At 41.6% G+C, this 20,196-nt stretch overlaps 1 protein-coding gene across 3 annotated transcripts; it reads right to left on the bottom strand.

Moving 5' to 3' along the window:
* Nucleotides 1-703: 703 nt before the first annotated feature.
* Nucleotides 704-17,305, bottom strand: elovl1b (ELOVL fatty acid elongase 1b). Of its 3 annotated transcripts, none has more exons than XM_062395106.1 (8): nucleotides 17,147-17,305; nucleotides 3,778-3,880; nucleotides 3,493-3,683; nucleotides 3,214-3,294; nucleotides 3,036-3,092; nucleotides 2,847-2,952; nucleotides 1,595-1,731; nucleotides 704-1,516 (listed from the first exon to the last, which is right to left on the bottom strand). In XM_062395106.1, the coding sequence occupies exons 2-8, from the start codon at nucleotides 3,845-3,847 to the stop codon at nucleotides 1,202-1,204; spliced, it is 957 nt and encodes a 318-aa protein (XP_062251090.1). In that variant the 5' UTR covers nucleotides 3,848-3,880; nucleotides 17,147-17,305; the 3' UTR covers nucleotides 704-1,201. The 3 variants fall into 3 exon arrangements, with proteins under 3 accessions (XP_062251090.1, XP_062251091.1, XP_062251088.1); XM_062395107.1 differs by lacking the exon at nucleotides 17,147-17,305 and adding an exon at nucleotides 9,246-9,268; XM_062395104.1 differs by lacking the exon at nucleotides 17,147-17,305 and adding an exon at nucleotides 7,049-7,282.
* Between the last annotated feature and the right edge of the window lie 2,891 nt (nucleotides 17,306-20,196).

The raw sequence follows: 20,196 nt of genomic DNA, 5'->3' as shown, positions 1-20,196 counted from the left end.
GAGTCTCATCATCTACTTCACCAGTGATGCTGCTGTTGAAGGAGGCGGGGTTTAATGTTACCTGTCTGCTCTGATTGGATCAGTGGATCAATAACGTAAAAAAAACAATGTGTTTTTAGATTTTAAAAGACAGACTCTCTTGTAATATTTTAAATGGTGGTTTTACTAAATGACACAAATACTGGTTACAATTTTATATATTGTCAACAAGCATTTCCTGTTGACAATATCAGCTTCACACATCTCTTTGAGGGAGACACATTTCCAGGTGTGACGAAGCAGTAAATAAGAGAAGCTGCTGCTTCAGTCTGTCACTTGACAAGTCATTATTTTTCATTGTGTATGAATGCTTTATTTAGCTTATATACAAAACCACAGTGAATGAATATAAGCAGCAGTTTCTTTACAGAGTAATATTGAAATAAGACCCATGTTCTGTCCCTGATGAACCCGCTCGTCAGTCTGGAGGATAATCTCTCCCTCGGCCTCGTCCGATGGATCTTTTCAAACAGAGCAGAATGGCTCTCTTGTTCCGCCCCCTACTCGCACCACATACTTGAGATAGCGAAGACAAGAGGCACAAACAAGCGCAAAAAAAACTTTTGTTTCGTCGTTTTTGCTGCAACACAGCACAATGCAAGCCTCGCCTTAGCTGAGAACGTCCTGAAAGTTGCACGAGCAGAGAAAGTTCTGTACAACTGGATAATTTTTAATTAAATTTATTGGCATTTCTATTTTAAATACACAAGGTAACAAAATTTAGAAAGTCTAAAGCATACCAATACAATTAGTTCGTGTTTTTTTTTTGTAAAACTATTTACAAAAAGTATGTTCAAGTTTGATATAAACTGTACAGTCATCTGTCCACAGGGGGGAGTGGGGGGGTGGGGTCATAGGGGTGTCAGATAAGTAGCTTAGGTAAGAGGGGTGAGAAGCAACCGGGTTTGATGCTGAACAAGGAGGTTGAAGACAACATTTAGCTTATAAACATCTTCTCTTCATACATTGTGTCCCAATGATGGTTCATCAACTCCAAGAAACTAAACAAACCATAACGTGAGACCCCAACTGTGGAAATCATTGACCACGTTTTTCGCCCATGTTTTGCATACAAAACCAAAAACAGGAAAAATAACGGCGGAATTATCTTTGGAATGTGGGGTAGTTTCAACAACAGATTCGTCTTCTTCCCGAGATCTTTTCAGGCCTTCTTCATCTTGCCCATGTGAGCGCTGCTGTTGTCGTGGTTGGTCGAGCCGTTGCTGTAGCTGCTGCTGCTGCCGTTCTCGTGGCACTTGCCGTTGGTTTGCACGGCTGAGCCGTTCTGACTCTGCTTGAGGTCCTGTTTGGGCAGCCGCTTGCCCCTCACGTACGCCTGCACCCAGAAGTTGGAGAAGAGCACGAAGAAGAAGGTTCCGTACATCCAGATGAGGTGGAGGATAATGGGGAACTGGTAGTCGCAGCTGTGCAGGAAGTAATACTGGGTGGCGTGGAGAGACACCAGCACAAACTGGGTCTGTTGGGAAGGAATCAAGGAGTCAGCACTTGCATTTTTACTTAGATGGATTCATCTTTGTGCACAGTGTATACATACGAGCTGAATGGCTGTCATGTATTTCTTCCACCACAAAAACTTCTGGAAGCGAGGTCCAGCAGCTGAAAGGCCGTAGTAGAAATACATGATGATGTGGACGGTAGAATTCACCATGGCGTGGAAGGATCCCATTCCACCTGGAGTCATAATGACAACACACACACACACATTAGACCAGCTCCAAAATCCCCCATAAACCTTGCAAAAAACATAATACAAAACAAGAATGTAGAGAACGTGGAGGTCTTAAGTCCTTTCTGGTAGCCTGCACAGCCTAGACCAGTGGTCACCAACCGACCTCGATCCCTTTTTAATCCAAAACGTAAGCCGAGATCTACCACCCTGACCTCTTCCACAAAAAAAACACTTAGGGTCATATTTATTATTATTTTTTGCAATTTCTGTTAAAGGCTGAATGTACAAGAAATAAATATACACAGAGAAGGCCAGTTGTGCAACTTTTTCTATTCAATGCACAATATTCAAATTAATATCAATTCGTAAATACAATGCACAATATGTAGCTTCTCAGTTCCACATCATGTTCTGCAGAGGAGCTGAATATGGCCACAAATATGATTAATGCCTTGGAAAAAAAAAACAAGGGAATGGATTCCATCAACAGAAATGCTGGAGGGCTTTTATTTTGAAAAGGCTTACAGAAAGCATTGGCAACATTTGTCTGTGACAGATTAATATTAAAACTCTGGTAAGTTTGTTTTCTTGCTGTGAACCTAAATGCTTATCTGTCTATGACACAATGTATTTACAACCCTTCTGAACCCGTTTCAAGTAAAAGCACTCCAGCGTTTCGCATTCTGAATCCACTCATTTGTTCCAACGGGGCTTTGATTGTTATCGACAGACTAAAAAATGTGCATCTTCATTCCTGAAATTCCGTTAAGTACATAAATCAATTTGTTCTTGAAGTCAATGAAGTAGATAAACCAGGAACTCAGACGCCAGCAGCGGACACAGCGCGTGGGAAAAACAGACAACCGACACACAGCTGATCTGCCACACAACGACAGCCAGTGAGTCTAGAGAGTTGGGGGATCGACAGTGATGACTAGGAGAACAACCAGTAGCTCGCGATCGACGGTTTGGCGACCACTGGCCTAGAACATTGCGACTGAGTGTACAGGTCTATGTCCTGGAGGACTGGAATACAGGAAGAGGTAACTGCAACACCCGACTGCTCGTCAGTTTCTAAAATCTTCTCCAAGCAGAGCTCCAGTTAATGTGTACCTACCGGGAGCGTAGCAGATTCCCCACCACCATGTCCAGGGCATGAAGGAGTGGTGGAAGATGTGCAGGAATGTGATCTGGCCTTGCTTTTTCCTCAACACAAAGAAGACCTGACGGAGAGAGGGTATTGATTAGCTGAAGTCATCCTCTGTTGATCAAACACTGAGGCGTCGGGGTGAGGAAGCGGACTTACTGTGTCCATGAGCTCAATGATCTTGGAGAACCAGAACAGCCAGGCCACTCGGACCATCTAGTGAAGAGGGTGCCGAGTCAAGTTAACAGGAAATCGTCATTTATGGACAAGTGCAGCTGATTTTGGTCAAAGATGAAGTGTGTGGGACTGAGAAGTGAGTGGAGGGGGGGGGACTTACTCGAAGAGCTTCAGGGCTGTTTGAGGTATCAATTGGGTCACATCTCCAAGAGTACGTTGTGGCCCAGCCGGACATCAGGAACTAAAGAACAAGTAAACTGTCTTTATTTGTGGACAAAACACTGGATTTAAGTCATCAGTCATTACCTAATAATTATATATATATATACATATTTAAAAAAAAGTATAAACAGGAAGTCAACAAAACCACACTGATTAAGCCAGAGTTAGAAAGCAGCAGCAGCTTGTGAGTGTTTCTGAAAGTGTTGCAGCGTCTTACTTCATACACGATGAATATCGACAGCCCCACTAGCAGGAAGTTGTACACTATCATCGCCTCCTTCAACTGGAAGGGCTTGCGATTGGCCATGAAGCGAGGTCCCAGGTACATTACGAACAACAGATAGGAAATCAATGTCGCAGTCATGGGAACGGGATTCTGCATCATTGGGTATTCCTTCAGCCGCGGATCTTAACAGGAAAAAGACAACAACATGAAATTCCAAACCAAACGATTCAAATAAATAAATATGAGTGTGTGTGTTTCTAGGGATCAGTCACCTACCAAATCCTGCCAGGAGGTAGTCATAGATATCCATGGCGTGTGAGCCAATCTCCTTGATCCCTTGAAGCATGGTTACCGTCTTGTATTGTTAGGACCCAATTGTCTGCAAAAAGTAAAAAGCCCATTGTTCAGTTTCTGCTTGTCAGAGCCGAGCACAGCAACAATCCTTCCAGCAGTCCCATGACAGCAATTCAAACACTTACTTATCATTCAGTTCAAGAAATCAATACATTGTTGTAGGTTTAGAAACTGGAAAATGTCTATGGAAATGGGTTGGGTGACACTTTTTCTACACAATTTCCAGCCACACTGGACACAGAGTTAATTACTCGATGACAAAAATAAAAATGCACATGTCTTGCTGGCGATCATCCATGACCAATAAATTAGTCCTTAAGGAGAAGCAATTGTGACCTTTACCGATTCAGCGAGACTGGAATGCAATTACTGGGAAAGAAGTTCATCCCTCGTCAAACAGAAACACTCCCACTAAGAAGCCCAGGATGCTCTGCCGTGGCTCCAGCTGCTCGTCAGACATGGCCTGATATCACAAAGGAGGGGCCACAGGGCGTTGGGAGGGAGGCGTCCCTCATCTCACACTGAGGCGACACTCAACAAGTGGTTTGTGCGCGAGTCAGGACACAACATCCACAACGCTCTCCTCAAACACACCCCCCCCAGTCGTTGATCACCAAAACCTGAAACTCCAACCTGCTGAACTTTGACACAGATTATCCAGGATGCAGTGAACCACACGGGACTGGAAGACAGCCACCGCATACTCAAACTCAAATGTGATTTATGTGTCAGTGATGTGTTAAGTGTACAAGCTACTGGATGATCTGAATTTCCCTCGGGATTAATAAAGTATCCATCTATCTATATCTAACCTCATCAGCACATCCAACATAACAACATGCATTTCACTAATGTCAAGTGCCACTTGCACGTGGGAAATGGGCTTATCTCATCAACTGTAAACTGCAAAGTGTAGACACAATGCAGAGGGCAATGCCGGGTGCGGTCTCCTTTCAACACGCTCGACCCGGAGGGGGGGTATTGTCTGATGTGCAATCTGCAACGCTCCGTTTATTTACAGCGCCAGAACAAAAGCGCAGCCCTCCTTGAGCCAATATCATTAACTGTAAGAAATGGGGGGGGTCATTTAAGGACGGAGGACAGGGAGCGGAGCTTAGGAGGGGAAAATGGTAAGAAGGAAATGCAGTGAAAAGAAAATGTCGACCTAATTTTGGAATCGCTTTTAAAATGTTTTGTTTTCATAGGATGTCGAACAAGAAATGTTATTTGCAAAGTGTCATTTTCATGCACTTTTCAATGCCATTTTGTGTATTTAATTTTTTTCCATCTGCCACTGACACCAGATACTTTCTTACAAAGTAAAAAATACAAATTGCAGAATAAAAGTTTACAAGAGTTAGGGCCATGCCTCGCCACAGGAAGTGATTGTTATATCCACCTCCTCCCTTGCACAGATTGGAAGTGAACTGTAAGTGAAGGTTCGCCACTGATACATTTGTGTGACCGGTCACCTGCACAGAGACTTTGCCCTTTTTCACACAAACCAACAAGTGTCACAAATCATCATCCGTGATTCATTGTGTCGAGGTTAAACCCGACTGTGAGCAGCATGGTGAAAAAACTGCTTCGGTCGTAAACTGGACATTCCTCTTGCTCCTGCAGATAACCACTGTGGTGTGTTCATTGTAAGTCACTGGCCTACGTCAACACCAGAGTATCTCTCTGGTCATCTCCTTCTGGTTTCAGCCTGAAGGAGACTAAGTACAGCATTCCACACGCACCGACGTCTGACAGCAGCATGTGACACCACTGACCAACTTTTCCCCCGTCAGTTTTGGTCTTGTGCAAATTGCTGGTGATGGTAAATGACAGTTTTAAGACACAGTTGACATTTCAGATAACACAAAAAGCTGTGGCTGCTTTTGAACCGACGATGAGGCCTTTGTTCAGACGCCTCACATTGCACATCAGTGGTGCAGAGTCTGTCTTGTGCTGAGTAAAAATGCTGAACAGGCACAGAGATTAGATCATACTCTGGTCAGGTCAGTGGGTGAGTCTGCTAGAGTCACTGGAGCAATGCAACCTTCAATCGTTTTTTTTGTATTATTATTATTATTTTTTTGCATTCAATTCAAGTTGCTGTGAGTTTGTATTCAAGTGAAATCAGATTTTTTTCCTACTGCAACATAAGTAGGATTGGGTTTGGAATTTTAAATAAAGTCATCTTACTTTCCTATGATGGAACATGTGACTTACGGTTGTTTTTTTTTAAACAAACTAATAATAACCGACTGAGTGTGTGAGTCAGGGGGATAAAGTCTTATGATCATGACAACTCTAATAATAAGAGACCCAGATGGAGGATAAACAAAAGTTCCAAGAAAACCGGAAATGCAGCTCCCTTCCATTCAAGCTCAGTAAAACCACAAAACCATCTCACAAGAACCACTGCACACCTCGCTGCACCGATGCATCTGCACTGTTCATTATCTGAAAGTTATCAATGACCTCAAAGACGCCTGATCGCTTCTCTTTATCCGCAATTCCTAAAATGTTTGCACATTAGCACAGACTTTGGATTGGCAGCGGATCTGAAACTGCTCAGGGGATTTTGTTCAGCTGCATCAGCAGTAGACAGAGATTTTACGAGAAGACAGGATCTTACTCACAACTGCTAGTAACACTTAAAAAAAAAAAAAGGGTTTCCTGTACCATTCTCATGACCGAGTGACGCAATTGATATGCAGACACATGACGAATGAGGCACAACCCCGGGTTACACCGCTCTTACTCTTGTGACCAAACCAAAAAGTCAAGGAGAGAATATTCCATCAACAACAACTCCATTGAATATCAGGCAACCTTGACAACAAGGTGCAAGGTAGCTGGCTTACGTCTACCGAGGAGACGTAGTACAGAGGAAAGGGAGGGGGGGACATTTCCGATGAGAGCCATGTCCATGATTCACAGGGATGGAAAAAGGGAGCTCACGAGGTTGAGAGTTAATGATGAACAAGCTGGAGAAGAGATGGAAGAAAGTCATGGAAGAGGAACCAGGAATCCATCAGGAAAACTGTATAATAAAGTCTCTTCAAACAGAACAACCTCAAACACCGACTGAAAACTTGAGGAGGAGTAAGGAGATAATAAAACCACGCACCCCGGGCCGCTCAGTGAGCAAACTCCACACGTAAGTTACTTCACCATCTTTATGTAACTTTTAGCAACTTACCTTGCTGACACTTTTACCACTTAAATCCCCAAAAGGGAAAACGACTCCCCTTTTTCGCCTCTTCGTAATCGATAAAAAAAAAGGGGGCAAGCGGGCAGGGAAGACATGCAGCTGCAAAAAACACAGCACAGCAGAAGAGCAGGGGAGAGACAGAGAGAAAGACACACGAGTAAGGGAACGAGAAAGTAGACTGACAGAGTGTGACTGGTACAGCAGTCGTCCAAATCTCCACCCTCCCTGACTCACACAGTGGATGAATAACCAGCTCACAGAAGGAGAGGGAGGGAAGGAGGCCGAGCCGAGCGAGAGAGAGCGAGAGAGAGAGAGAGAGAGAGAGAGAGAATGAGAGAGTGTACAACTGGGGTGAGAGCGAGATGGCCCCTATTTAAACCCACTGCACAAGAAAACACCCGCCAAATGAAATGCAACTGGGTTCTATTTTGTGGCTGCCACCCTGAATTCCACATGTGCGAGTTCCCCTTCTTTTTCCTCCTCTTCCAATCACACCCTACACCCGCTGAAACTCAGACACACACACACACACACACATACACGACTCAGGAGTCACCCTGTAAGTTCCTTTCTCGGGGGTGGGCTGATAATATTATTCACAGGCAGCGGGCGAGAAATCAGTGGACACTCTGTTATCATGAAGGGGCCATTGTTCGCTGAGCCTCTCGCCGGCCAACACCCATAAACTAAAACTATCATCCATTTCAATTTCACTGCTGTGGAACAATCCGTGTCATGTCACGTCTGAATTGACTGAAACAAGTCAGAGTAGATGTGAACTTCAGGTTAATTACAACCTGTGTAGAATGTCCAGTTGTTTCTCAATATAGTTTCATTTACTTCAATAAGTGACAAACAAATGAACAACGTAAACACGTTGAACAAACGCAATTGAAAACTTTTTTGAAAAAGAAGAATTAATTGAGTTTATTTATCGTTTATTGTTATCATTGAGTTATATTAAGAAAATTGATGAATTTAATTTAAAATTAATGAATAATCAAATGAATTTACTTTTTTTAAGTTAATCCAACATTGATTCCCAAACAACCTAACAGCCTGGCAGAGGAAAACCCCTCCACAGCTCAGAGGCAGCATGAACGTTCACACAACCTTGATGTTTACTCAGGGTTGGATAGTGAAGGGAAGAAATGACTCACACGATAATGTTTAAAAATTCTTCATAGAGTGTAGAGTAAGAAGGATTTAGCTCTCGCTGCAAGAGGGAATCACTCAGTTTGATCCAGCATCACAACCAGCTGATCCAAAGAGAGAACAACAACATCAACCCTAACAGTACTGGTGATTTGAGGCTTTCGGAACAGCTGAAATAAACCAGTTTCATTCTTCACGTTCAGATTTGTGAATGGGACCGGTGGTTCATCACCGATTCACAAAGTGGTTTTAAACATCAAGTTAAACATTTGCTTTTCCACCAGCAAGGCAGCGTTCACTCCTGCAGATCAGCAGATGAGCAAATGAAAAAAATTAGCCTTGCAAAAGCAAGACCTGAAAATGATTACAGCTCCAAGAGGCCCTTTTGGTCTGTTTAGGCTGAAACTCTTGCACAGGTGATCTTCATCCCACTGCATCTGACTGACTGGGCTGGTTCTACTCGTCACTCTGGCCCTGGTGGGGAGCTGGGGGTGATAGTGGCAGAACTTCAGTGTATTTTAGCCCCTCCCCCCGAAAAGCAAAAACACACCAGACAACAAAATACATCATTGCTCGCTGTGGTAGATGCTGACAGAGACAATTCAAATATGATAAACATCTTGTGCTGTAAAGCCAACACCCGGTTGCAGCTTGCAAAATGAGTGTCAAAAAGGATCCCGTTCAGGCTGCGAGTCAACACGATTCCTCAGCACTAATGTAAAAAAAAGACTTAGGTTAAATCATGCAAGTAAAGATCTGAGCTTTTTGGATTCAAGTGTCGGTTTTGAATTGACTTTTGATTTTATGGTCACAATTTAAACAATAAACCATTCTCACGCATAGCTTGAGCCATTGTAAGACAATCAAGTAGTCATGAATAGATCAATGGATTATTGGTTTTGTTTCGTGACAACTTTTTGCAAGTTCAAATTCCTAAAAGGTGTTCCTAGAGGTTATCTCTGTCGCAGTCAGTTGCCACGATGTCTCGATGATGCAGATAACCAGAAACGTGCAGCTATTTGCTACTTACGTCATGAGTAGTGTATAGTATGACCGGGGCGTAAGCATTCTACTTTGAAAACGATTACATGTTACAAATTCTTCAGAAGTTTTGTCAGCATAACTCCAGGGACTAGACAGGTGCTGCAGATAGACACTGACTTGTCCTGTGCACAGTGCCAAGCAAAATGCATCTCATCATTACAGACTGGAAACCAATTCCCTGTACTGATTAACCACCCTATCTACAACTCCATCATGATACAAATAAGAGTCACGGCAGGGTCCAAAAGTCTGGGAACATTTGGCTGTTTCTGGGACGCCTGGCCGACTTTTGGACCCAAAAGTAACTATAAAAATTAGTTAATCTCCGAACTTACTGATAATCACAACTGTATAATGCCATGGATGATCCCTTGACACAGTGTAAATGCAGGAAGGTACATGTGGGCTGCAGATGCATTATAGCAACGAGCACATGATGCAAAGAATTTCCACCAGCATGTGATTTGACTTTGTCGCCAAGGCCTTGCCACTGAACTAATAGCAGGCCTGAATATGTGAGAAACATCCACTGCTGCGTACGAGGGTGCACTAAACAGAACATCACATTTAATACCTAAATGGTTCAATACATGAGCAAAGTTCAAATGGATGACTCAGAGCTAAAAAGGTTTTTTTTTCTCCATCCCTTTCTTTGACATTTCAAGAAAGCATGTTTGGACATTTTCACTGACTTCCCAAGGGACAATCTTGATGAATCTTGGCTTATTTAGGGAACTGATATCTATGAATGTGTGGAATTAGGTACTTCATGCACTTACAACTTTTTTCATTTTAAAACAGGTCGTCAGACAGTCTTGAGTAGCAGTAACTTACGACCTGAAAACTATGTGACAGCCAAATTGAAACGGAGACAAGGAATCTGTTAAATGGACACTAGTCTCACATGACAACAAAAAGACAGACGCACATTCCAATCAAATTAGCAGGACGTCAAACCTCTCAAAGAGAAAACAAGGCATCCCTGTGCTCTTCCTGGCCCACCGGATATGTCCGACATAACAGCTGAGATAAAGTGAGCTACGTTCAAATGTAGGTCTCATGCCACACCGCTTACAACTCAACCTTGTCCAAACCCGTTCTGCTATTTGCAGATGGACACGCACGCACGTGCTTGAAGACCCAGTCCAGTTTTTTTTGTTTTCCACTAAAAACAGAGCTTTCTCGGATTTACCAAAAATGGATGCTCCCACAGCTAGAAAAATACAAATAGGCAGTGAATTGAACCAACTGTTATTTATCCTAATGTCTATGCAAACGCTGATATAAGTTTTTATTTTCTAAAATCAATAGAATTCTTCTAAAACTGATAACTACATATGTCAGTCAGTGGAGTTCATACTTCTGCCAAGGCCCAACAGTCCCCTTTTGAAATCAAGTTTAAATTTACCATTTGCAGATTTCTATTTAAATCTGGTGCAAATTACAGACACTTTTGATACTTACTTTTAAAATCAGTCCCCTAAACACATCTGATTTCTAGATCCATTACATTATTAAAGAGCATTTAACAACAGAGCTTCTATAAACAATCCTCAGCAGTCTTCATAACACGCCTTCACTCTAATAACGTCACAGGCTAAACCTTGCACTTCATCTCTGCTGTGCATCCATCTTGTACCTTATCTGAAATTATAAATGCTCGGCCCAGTGACATTGTACTGTGCAAAAACATGGTTGTTACAGAAATCAGACTTTTTGATATTGGTTCAGTGACTGCACATAAACTCCCCTCCACTGGTCTCTAGCCAGATTTGTGGTTTGATAACAATGAATACACCTGACTTAATGGTGTACAAGCTGAGCACTGCCAACCCCCCCAATAAAAAACGTAAGTATGTTCCTGAACTTTATTCTGGACTTAGATGGCTACACCATCTTCTCTACATTGTGTGTTTGTGTGTGTAGGTGCTGGCAGAGGTAGGGGGAGCAGTACCACCCATACCTGCGAGAATTCAGACAAGACCGACTGTCCAACACTGGTCTCTTTCTCTTCACGCCCCTCCCTCCCTCTGCAGACTTCCCCCCTCCAACAACTCAGATTTCTGGATCTTTTCCAAACACACACACACACAAACACGTTTAGTGTCTTTACTTAGGAGTTCAACCTGATGCAAATCATAGAGAAACGACAACCTCAACAGGTTCAGGGAGCAAAAACAAGTGAACTCACACTGTGGCATCATTCTCCACAAACTGAAGCTCTGCAAAAAACATTGCCATCGTTCGGCCAAAACCGTGCAAAGAGTTATGTTCTGGAGAAGATATTAATTAGGTAGGACAGAACAAGCACTGATTACACAACATTAGAGTGCAATTGTGTCTAATCTCGTTATAACATACTGAAAAGACAGATCTGAGCATGCAACATCACATGGGGCCAGAAACGGATTCTTCCAACAAGTAATAAGTCAAATATTTATATATAATCAAAGTATTTTACAGGCAAAAGCATAGCTGCAGTAACTCCTCACTGCAAAACGACTGTGGGCCAAAGTTCAACCGATACGTCTTTATCTGATGAATGTTAAAGGACAGGTTACAGGTCCCAGGTTCGGAAGGTGCAAAGAGGGCGAGCCCGAGACTGAGCTTTAAAGAAAAGACAAGTCTTGGCTTGAGTCATCTGAGAAGTATCCTGGCATTCCAGAGGAAAACTTGACTGGGATTTACAAAAAGGGACAAAGGGAGGGACAAAAGAAAACAAACCAAGCAGTGATCCAACACTTAACAACAACTCCTCCCCAGATACAATCTACTGAGTTCTGAATACTTGCCAGGAATATGAATGCTTTTATTTTTTTGTAACACCGCCAATGAAGTTATGTTTTCACATGCGTTTGTTTGATAGTCAGCAGAATTTTGTTGCTGATCCAGAAATTTGTTAAATATCTTTAACATTGTGAGGGAAATTTTCAAAAACTTCCTTGATTTCTCAGAGAATAATTCATGGATCTTGAGGAAAAATAAAAACAACAACACATGTTCAGGGGATCGATATTTATGTATATTTGTGCAATGTCAGATCCAAAAAGAATCTGGATCTTTCGAATTTAAATGTAGTTACATAAGGAGACTTTGGAAACCTGGAGGTATGCAATCTGAGTGACATTCTAGTTTGTCACTATGGTTCAAAGATGGCCCACATGTTGAACTAAATGGAGGGACGCCTGCAAGCTACTTCAGGCAGCCAATCATGTGTCACACTACATCATGCGACATACCTCACTCTCCACAATTATCTATAACACACACCCACCTTATTAGGCGGCGTATTTAAGCAGAGCTAATGTCGCGTCACTCCCTCTGCCTGCCCCGCTGCTGCATCAGTTCAGCCCCTCCATCATCCGCAAGTATTTGCTCAACACTCGCATTATATCTATGTAACCAAATGGGATTCAGTCAGAGCTTATATGCCAAACCCTAACCTGTTCTACTGTTTCAATAAACATTTGAATGTAATTTGTCTCACTGAAATGCAGCTAGTGGGATCATATACAGGCAGGAACCTGATAGACACGAGATAATTGAATTTGAAGGTTTTAAAATCGGAGAATGTTGAGCAGAAATCTGGACTGGTGCACATCTGAAAGCATCTGCCAGTCGGCTAGTTATTAGTTATCAATGCCTTAACACCCAGTCCAGTTTTTTGTATGTTTTCCAATTCTCCAAAATCTGATGACGCCAACCTTAAAAAATAAACAGCTAGGCAGGGAATAGCTTAAATTCAAAAGCTAAATTAAATTCAAAAGCTACATTTTAGAAAACAATCAAATGCAACTTTCCAAAAGCAGTCTGTGAGGAAACTCAAAACACGTAACCTGGCATGGACCTCTCAAGGCATGCTGGTCATAACAAACATACTTAAAAGGCACAGCAAGGTCAGTATATACATTTTACTTCACCTGTTAGACAAAAGCAATTCACTCCACATTCAATTTAGTTACATACCATGTACTTCAAAGTGTGTACATATTGTCCTGAGCTGGCTACAGAAGGTACAGCCTAAAGCTTGAACTCCTACAGCCTCTACAAAACTTAACTTAACACCAAAGCACGTGATGTAATGTAGAAAACTGCAGTTGCATTGGCTCAGCTGGGTTCAAACATGCTGACACACACAAATCAAACCTCACACTCATTACAATGACACCATGAAGGGTTCAAGCGAGTGGGATTGAAAGTTGCCCCAAGACAAATGTACACTGTTTGAAGGGCCACTTGAGGATTCTGTCTAACACAACATTTCCCTGAATGTCAGGTGAAACAGTTTCTCCAGTGACAGGAAGAAACATTCACATTATCTAGAACTAGACTCAGTGGAGGGGATACCTTCCCCGAGCCCCAACAGCCCCCTTAAAGCTCAATCATACCTATTGCTCCCCTAAAATATGAGTTTTTATTCTAACAAGATTATTATTCTCTGGGGAATTGGTGAGAACGTAAAAAAAAAAGTTTGACGGCAATTTTTATTAGCCCCAACAACAACTTCCTGTTTAATCACAAAAAAAAGTCCCCACTTCCTCTCAATAAACAATACACATGTTCTCTTCATCACAGGCTGATATTTGTTCAACTCAACACAATAAGAACATTACAGGAATAATAATACTCGTAAGTTAACCAAAAAACATACAGAGGTGAAACGTAACCTCTTTGATGGCGGTCATAAAACATCTGTTTCCTAAAACAACAGAAGAATATCCTGTTCAAAGAGCAGGACTCCACAGCTCAAATGATTTTAAAAAGTAACCGTTCAATTTTTTTATCTGCATCCTCCCAACGTTAACGTGGGTCTTCAAAAATAAGGTAAACTTCACAGACAAACAGTATTTAAATATTAATTTATTATACTAAACAAACACAAGGCCTTAATCAACTGACAACAACCAAAAGAGCAGCAGTGGTACGGTGAGCACATACTGCCACCCCGAAGGGACTGATCATTATCTGGAGATTGCAACGCTGTTCAAACACCCGGCAGAACAGGGAAGACGTCTCTGTAGGACGTCAGATCTGTATCCCTGTCACTGGTACACTTTGTGCTTCAGGGAATTCATTCAATGAGAAGTAACAGTGTTTGGACAAGGATCCTTCAAAAGCCACACTGGTAAGGAATATGTAGTAATGGAACAGTCAATGAATATCATTTGCCTTTTACTTCTAGAAAAGCGGTTAGAGGTCAACCGTGTTAAGTGGGACTGCAGGATAAAGAAAAGCACACTCAGCTCAGCCCTGCATGAGTTTTCTCATGCAAAACAAACAAAAGGAAAAAAAGGGAGTCACTGTTTCTCCGGGGTAAAACTTCAACTTTATATTTGAGCTGGACCAATTTGAAAACTGGTTTCACAGAATTCGTTCTCATCTGTATTTGTTTGATAGGTATTTGAGAGATTTAAACAAAACCTTCTCAACCGATTTGCATGAATTGTTGACGAGCGGTTTGGCATTACCCAGAAAGAACCCCTTTAATTCCGGTGTTGATCCAGATTAGGTGCAGATCCAGGATTATTTTCTCCCACTTTCTTTAACATTGCTTAATATTTTTCCAAAATCTTGATTTCACAGAGAATAACTCATGTTATGTTTAGGGGATTGATATTTATGTGTGTGTGCAATTTGGTATATATCCAATTACAAATCAGGATTGCAATTATTCTTGCTGCCCAATGTCAGCCACTCAAAATTCTATATTCTTCAACCTCCATTGTAAGAAGAGTTCAGTCGATGTGAGGGTGTTGACGCTGATGACTGATAACAATATGCAAACTTGAGGCGTTAGCCGTCACGATGCTGCAGCCGTGTTTACATTACTATCAGAGGTACACCTGCAGTGCTGGTTGACCTTCAGGCCCGTTGTCTCCATCCCACAGCCATTAGCTGCGGCTACTGTTTACATGTTTATGCCTGGTTAGTGATCCATTATCTACCCGCAGAGACATTTGAGGGTCCAATGCACATTTTTTTTTTCCCATTTATCAGGTCAACTGTTAAATACTTAAAAAACACATTGAGCTCATGATTTGCAAATCATGTTGTTTTCTCAAAGTTACTTGTGCAATAATTAAAAAAAAAAGAGTCCAATCTAAGTCTACATTCACAGTGCTAACTTGATGTGTCCATTGCAAATGTGCAAATATTTAAATTGGACATGGTGCCACTTTATCTGATGGTACTGTGCTCTCAGTTGGCAGACTGTGTGGTTCTTGTGTTGAAGCAGCTTTGCCCTCAGCACAATCTGTTCCGCAATAGTGCATTGCATAAACAAGTTGGTGCAGGATACGGTTCTGTCTTGTCTCAGAGTGATGAAATAAAGCAAGAGTTTAACATGACCTACACTGTTACATTGTAAATAGGTGTGCAGGGCAGAGCTATCAGTATAAAGGGCACTAACTGGATATGATAAGATGGTGTACATATTTGCTCTTGTCTTGAAAACTCACATGGCAGAAAGTTTGACAGAGCCTCAATTAGTCATTGTTACGGCTTTGACAAAATGTCTGGATAGATTTATGTGTCAATAGCCTAAAAAGGACGAGTCTCTGTCACAACCCAACAGTCCCCTTAAATTGAAGTTGCACATACTTACTAAAATACTAATATACTAAAAATTGGTTCCCTAAATGTGCCTTATTTCTTATTTCTATTGTTCTGATAAATTGGTAAAAAAAAGTCATAAAGTGCTCAATCTCACTTTATTAAAGAAAACAAATAAAATAAAAAATGATACTGGCGGCGTAAAATGAATTATCTTAATCATTTCTCATTAGTGAAATGAACATCTTATTTTATGATTTTCCACTCAGGGTGAAGTTAAGAGGGATTTTAAAACGAATTAACTGCGATAGTTTGTTGCATCACCCAACACAAACCAACCACATTGGATTTGCTCTGCTACCTGTTAAACACGGACACACACACACTGAGATTTCAGGTATTGTTGAGGTCTGCCAAGAGGAGAGCTTTCAGAGCCTCTCAGAAGATAATTATTTATTATTCAGGGCGAAGAGTTGACATTGTCTGGCCAAACTGATTAGATATTCTCCATTGGAACAACATATTTTAAAGTACCACTACAAGCAGCTTGTGTTGAAGCTGGTAATACATTTTAAAAAATCAGCTCTGGGGGTTAACTAGGATCAGATTCATGCACTTTCTACAGTCTTCCAATCAACAGACTGTACAATAATTATTTTTGAAAAGCAGGTAAAAAAAGAGTGATAAAGTCATGTGTTGTCATGTTTTATCATGTTATCTTCACCCACACACATTACTAACCACCCCCCCACATCCCCAATCCCTTCCTTCAATGGATGTGACAACTTCAGACAGACAGTGAACAGCCGTCTGCACCGGACAGGGAACATAGCTGCTATGTGCAGGTTGTGTACTAGCCCCACAGTCTGCAGCACAGATGTCAATGATGAGGAACACACAGACACACAAACACAAACACCAAGAACACCATAAATAGGCCCAATAACTCAGCTGAACGGTTTGCAAATGGCCTCTGCACCCACACGTCTCCAGTGGATACACATGTATGGCACCGCTACGAGTTCAAGAGTGAAAATTGAAACCGACTCTCAAGTTAGCGGCGAAAACCTGTTGTTTTTAAAGTTCATCCCTTAGATTAAGTGAAGTTATATAGGCAGGCTCACACACTCAAACACACACACACACACAAACACACACTTTGAACCGTTTGAATGAATGAAACATGAGCAAGATGCTGCGTAAAAAGCGCACCGCCAACGACGCCCCCGGAAAGTCAAACCCACCTGAAAGCGGAAAGTGAACGGCACAAAAAAAAGAAGTTCCACCTGGTGAACACACAGACACACACACACATATTGGTGAAGATTTACTCACTTGCGCCGAGTTAAAGGTTAAAGCGTCGAAAGCAGCCGGGCAATGTGACCAAGGGCGTGTCTGCGTGCCTCTCCGTCTGAAGTCAGCCCAGCTTCCTCTTCCTCTTCCTCGCCGCTTAAAGTCTTTCTCCCCATGACCCAGCCCTTCGATGGAGCTGCTAAGAGGGGGGGGGGGAGAGAAAAAGGTGGAGTCATTTTTCTACCCCTCTGCCGGTCGCCTAATATGGACGTAATCAACTGTAACTCTGCCTAGATCTGTAGTCTCGCGGTTCACTGACTCTCACCAGAGCTGCAGGTCCGTCCCCCCGGGTTGAGTCCTCTGGGCTTTGTGGAGAAAATTCACTTGAAGTCAAAGAAATTACTCGTAAATGTTTGCATCCAATATATCCAGGTGAGAAAAAAAAAAAACATTGAATATTACTGCACTTTCTGACCCCTTGTAGGTTATACTATACGATCTGTTGTTGTTATATATACAAGACTGTTGTAGGTAGATGTTTACTATAAATAAAAACTGGACAAACTGTTCAGAATCAGGATAGAGACATTGTCCATGCATTGATATTGATGAGGAGGATGCAGATACTATATTAAGAAGAAGTGGACAGGCTCTAAACCCTCATGTGGCCCTGGTGAAGACACAGGTCTGATATTACATGTGTGTACCATGATGTTCTACATACACAGATAAACCCCCCTGTGCAAACTATACCTCAGCTCAGGTATGTGTCCCCTTACTCTCAATTTAAACAGCGTGTTGAAGTGATATTGGGGGGGTGACACCGTCCTGGTTGAAAAATGATCACAGAGAGAATGTTCTGCGCCTGCATCCTAGTTGTAGCTCAGTGTGTTAGACAGCTGGTCTGGTAATCATCCATGTGTGTGACGGCTACCTGTCCACATGCTCTGGATGTCAGGCCTATCGAACCCTAACCTGTGTGTGTGTGCATATGTGTGTGTGTGTGTCTGTGTGTGTGGTCCAGTTATTTATCATGTTGTGGGGACCGTTATCTATTCACAAAGTCATACTATTGGGACAAAAAGCAAGTCCACTTAACAAATCAATACATTTTAAGGTACAGACAAAGGCTGAACTGATAATAAATAGTGTATAAATTATACAATATATTTCAATATTATATATATAAAGATGAAGATCCCTGAGTGAGTGCTTGCATCTGCCAAGGCCCAAAAGTCCCCTCAAGAGAACATTTGAATTCACTCGATCCACATTTTTTGTTTGATCTGCTCCAAATTACACACACTCATAAAATCAGTCCTCCAAACATGTCTGGTTATTAATTTTGTTATTCTCGAATCAATCCAATTATTCTCTAAGGAATTGCTGAAAAGGTTGCAAATGCAACGGATGTTAAAGAAAGTGAAAATGAAATCGATTTGACTTTCACTTTATCTGATAAGATGGTGGCAGCGGTTTAAACAACAGGCTCATCACTTTCCTCCACTCTCCTCAGGTGTTTGTGTCAACTTTGTCCTTAATCTGTTTTGAATGTGCGGTTTAAGGGCTTTGAGCGACCGGTAGTGTGTTTTGGTGAATAATGACTTTGTGTACTATGCTGAAATATGATCATAGGGGGAAGAAAGCCTGAATGACTCAACTTCCTCCTATGTCACATGTCTGTGTGGTGACAGTCACACCGAGGGCAAAGCAGGCCATGTAGCTGCGGGATATACATACACATCCAGTGAATCGGTAAGTCACTGCTGCGTTGAATCTTTGAAAAAAGTTGAATAGTGATTGTTTAACCAGGTCCAGTTTGATCCTCATTTTTGGTCTTTTAGTTAGAGCTCATGTAATTGTTTTAAATATAAAGGACTGAAGACTTTTCAAAATTGAGTTTGGCAGGTTTATCAAAGTAGTGGTGAAACTTGACCACTTCCACTTTGATTATATTATACATGCAAAGTATTATTAAATCTACATTTTCATAAATCCACACCTAATTACAAATTTAAAATATCAAAAATAGCAGTAGTGTAGCCTATTCCAGTATGAAATAGGATAATTAGGGCCCGAGCACTGACAGTCACTGACAGACAGTAAGGCCCTATTGAAATTGTCGCCTCGGCATGCAGATGGGGAAGAGTGGGAATTGAACCACCAACTGTCTTGTTGGGAAACGACCACTCTACCACCTACGCCTCACTGCCTGCTCATTCCCATGAGCAACAAAGCACACAAAGAAGATGGAGAATTATTGTGTGTGTCATTCTATGCTGCATTTGATACACATTTCAGATAAAATTTTATTGTATTTTCTACTTTACTACATATATTTGAAAGCCTATAAAAGTTGCTTTTATATTTTTGGATTTTAGAAACTGGTTTTATATTGATTTTCTCTCAGATGTGTTACTCATTGCCTCATCAATAGATACAGAAGTTATAATGTGCCTTTCATTAGAAACAGTAATGGTGACCCCAAGTGGATATGCTTGGTCACTGCATCTCAGAATTTCCTTTTCTCTGTGATCTTGCTATTGGAGTTTGGGGTTAGTAAACGTATATTAAGTTCTAACAACATAATAGAATAAAAGTATCTTGAATCCATCAAGCATGAGATATGGGAGGTTTAGACTCCCTCCAGTCTAGTGGCAATAGATGAATTACATAAATTCAAATGTATGTTAGTTGTGCAGGGAGGATCCATCAAACAGCAGTACTGCATTATGAAACAACATAGCGTGTGTTCAAAATAGAGAGGAAACCCGTAACTATATAGGAAGGCCAAAACAAAACGTTATTGTTAGAGTTGTTGCATCTGACTTTTGCTCCTTAATCAATAGGTATCCATAAACTATAGTGTCCTCTACAACCCATCGACTGTTGACTCCACACTTCTAAACATCTGCAGCTGCATTTTCCTAACAGAAATCATACAGTTATTCTTAATCGGTCCGTACAGCGGCAAACCCAAACACTAGAGCCTGTTGTCACTTTATCCCATCCAACAGTTCCATCCCTCACACTGAGAATCATGTCACAAAAGGTCTATAGCCAGCTTCTTTTTGCAGGTTGTGTTTCATTAC

This window comes from Platichthys flesus, chromosome 9 (assembly GCF_949316205.1).
Source record: "Platichthys flesus chromosome 9, fPlaFle2.1, whole genome shotgun sequence".
NCBI classification, from domain to species: Eukaryota; Metazoa; Chordata; class Actinopteri; order Pleuronectiformes; family Pleuronectidae; genus Platichthys; species Platichthys flesus.
This window is presented reverse-complemented; position numbering and strand designations above follow the sequence as displayed.